Source organism: Diaphorina citri, unplaced genomic scaffold (assembly GCF_000475195.1).
Source record: "Diaphorina citri unplaced genomic scaffold, Diaci psyllid genome assembly version 1.1 scaffold10300, whole genome shotgun sequence".
Taxonomy (NCBI): Eukaryota; Metazoa; Arthropoda; class Insecta; order Hemiptera; family Psyllidae; genus Diaphorina; species Diaphorina citri.
In genome coordinates this window covers 484-1,603 of record NW_007387674.1, presented here as the reverse complement: position 1 = coordinate 1,603, position 1,120 = coordinate 484, and the positions used below count along the sequence as shown (strand labels likewise).

Below are 1,120 nucleotides of genomic sequence, written 5' to 3'. Positions count from 1 at the left end.
AATAGAAATTTTCTTTGGTCTCTATTTAATGGACCCTGTCTTAAAGCTAGTTTTGTACATGATCTCATCAATAGACCAATTAGATGCACATTGACAATGAAATCAATCACTTGTTGAGCAGGATAATGGATATTGGGTAGGTATCACAAACAACTTGAATTTTTGTTACTTATAATAACTAAATCCAAATTAAAACCTAAAACTATTCTAGATTTTTAGAGAAACTTGATAATTTATTATTTCAAGATTACCTGCAGGGGCAGAAGAGCCACCACCCGAGATTCCTCTTCCAGCTGCTCTGCTTGTACCAGGACCTCCTGCACCTCCACCAGAAGCCAGTGGTACCCTAGGAATGCCTTCTTCTGCAGGTGGAGGTCCTTCAACTGTCATTGATACTACATTTTCTCCTCGGAGGAGAACAAACCCAAGAGCTCTCTTTTCTGCTCTTTCACCATCTTTGTCTTTGCCCTTGAGTCTTCTGAATTCATCACAATCGACTAGGATCAGGTTCATGTGTTTGTCAAATGCTAAAAAGAAATAATAATGGAAATATATAAAGAAATAAATTAAGGGCAGTTTCCACAAAAAAACCTTCTTTTACTGCATCTTTTCCCAACTTCTCTTGGGGTTGGTGTTACCAACCATTATTGTACTACTCCATACCCTCCTATCCAACACCTCCCTTCTCTTTCAAATCTACCTCAACCTTATCTCTCCTCAGTTTTGGATTCCCCCTCCTTTTCTTACCCCATATAACTGGTTTCTCTACTTTTATACCTATAAAGGACCAGCCACTCAGAGCCTGTTCCCACTTGTCCTGAGACCACAGTCTCTCAGATGGTCTGAGCATGAGTGGCAGGCATAACTCATGTCTCTCCTCTCTATACATGCCTAAACCATCTCAATCTACTCTCTAAACACACATCCACAAAAAGCCTTTTAAAACTCATTGGTCATGTAGTTTTCCTCTTTCTTCGTGATCCTGTCTGGTAACATATATTCTGTTTCTGAAGTTTTATGGTTTAATTGGTTTATGTATAACTTGGTACTATTTTGGGCACCAAAGTTTCAAAGTTATCACATCTGTTCCGGACATATCACTCGCCACACCACAAACAAC

General features: G+C 39.2%; 1 protein-coding gene across 1 annotated transcript; it reads right to left on the bottom strand.

The window, feature by feature from the left end:
* Window positions 1–207: 207 nt before the first annotated feature.
* Window positions 208–889, bottom strand: LOC103522692 (small nuclear ribonucleoprotein-associated protein B). Its single transcript, XM_026832704.1, has 2 exons — window positions 803–889; window positions 208–591 (listed from the first exon to the last, which is right to left on the bottom strand). The coding sequence occupies exons 1-2, from the start codon at window positions 887–889 to the stop codon at window positions 208–210; spliced, it is 471 nt and encodes a 156-aa protein (XP_026688505.1).
* Between the last annotated feature and the right edge of the window lie 231 nt (window positions 890–1,120).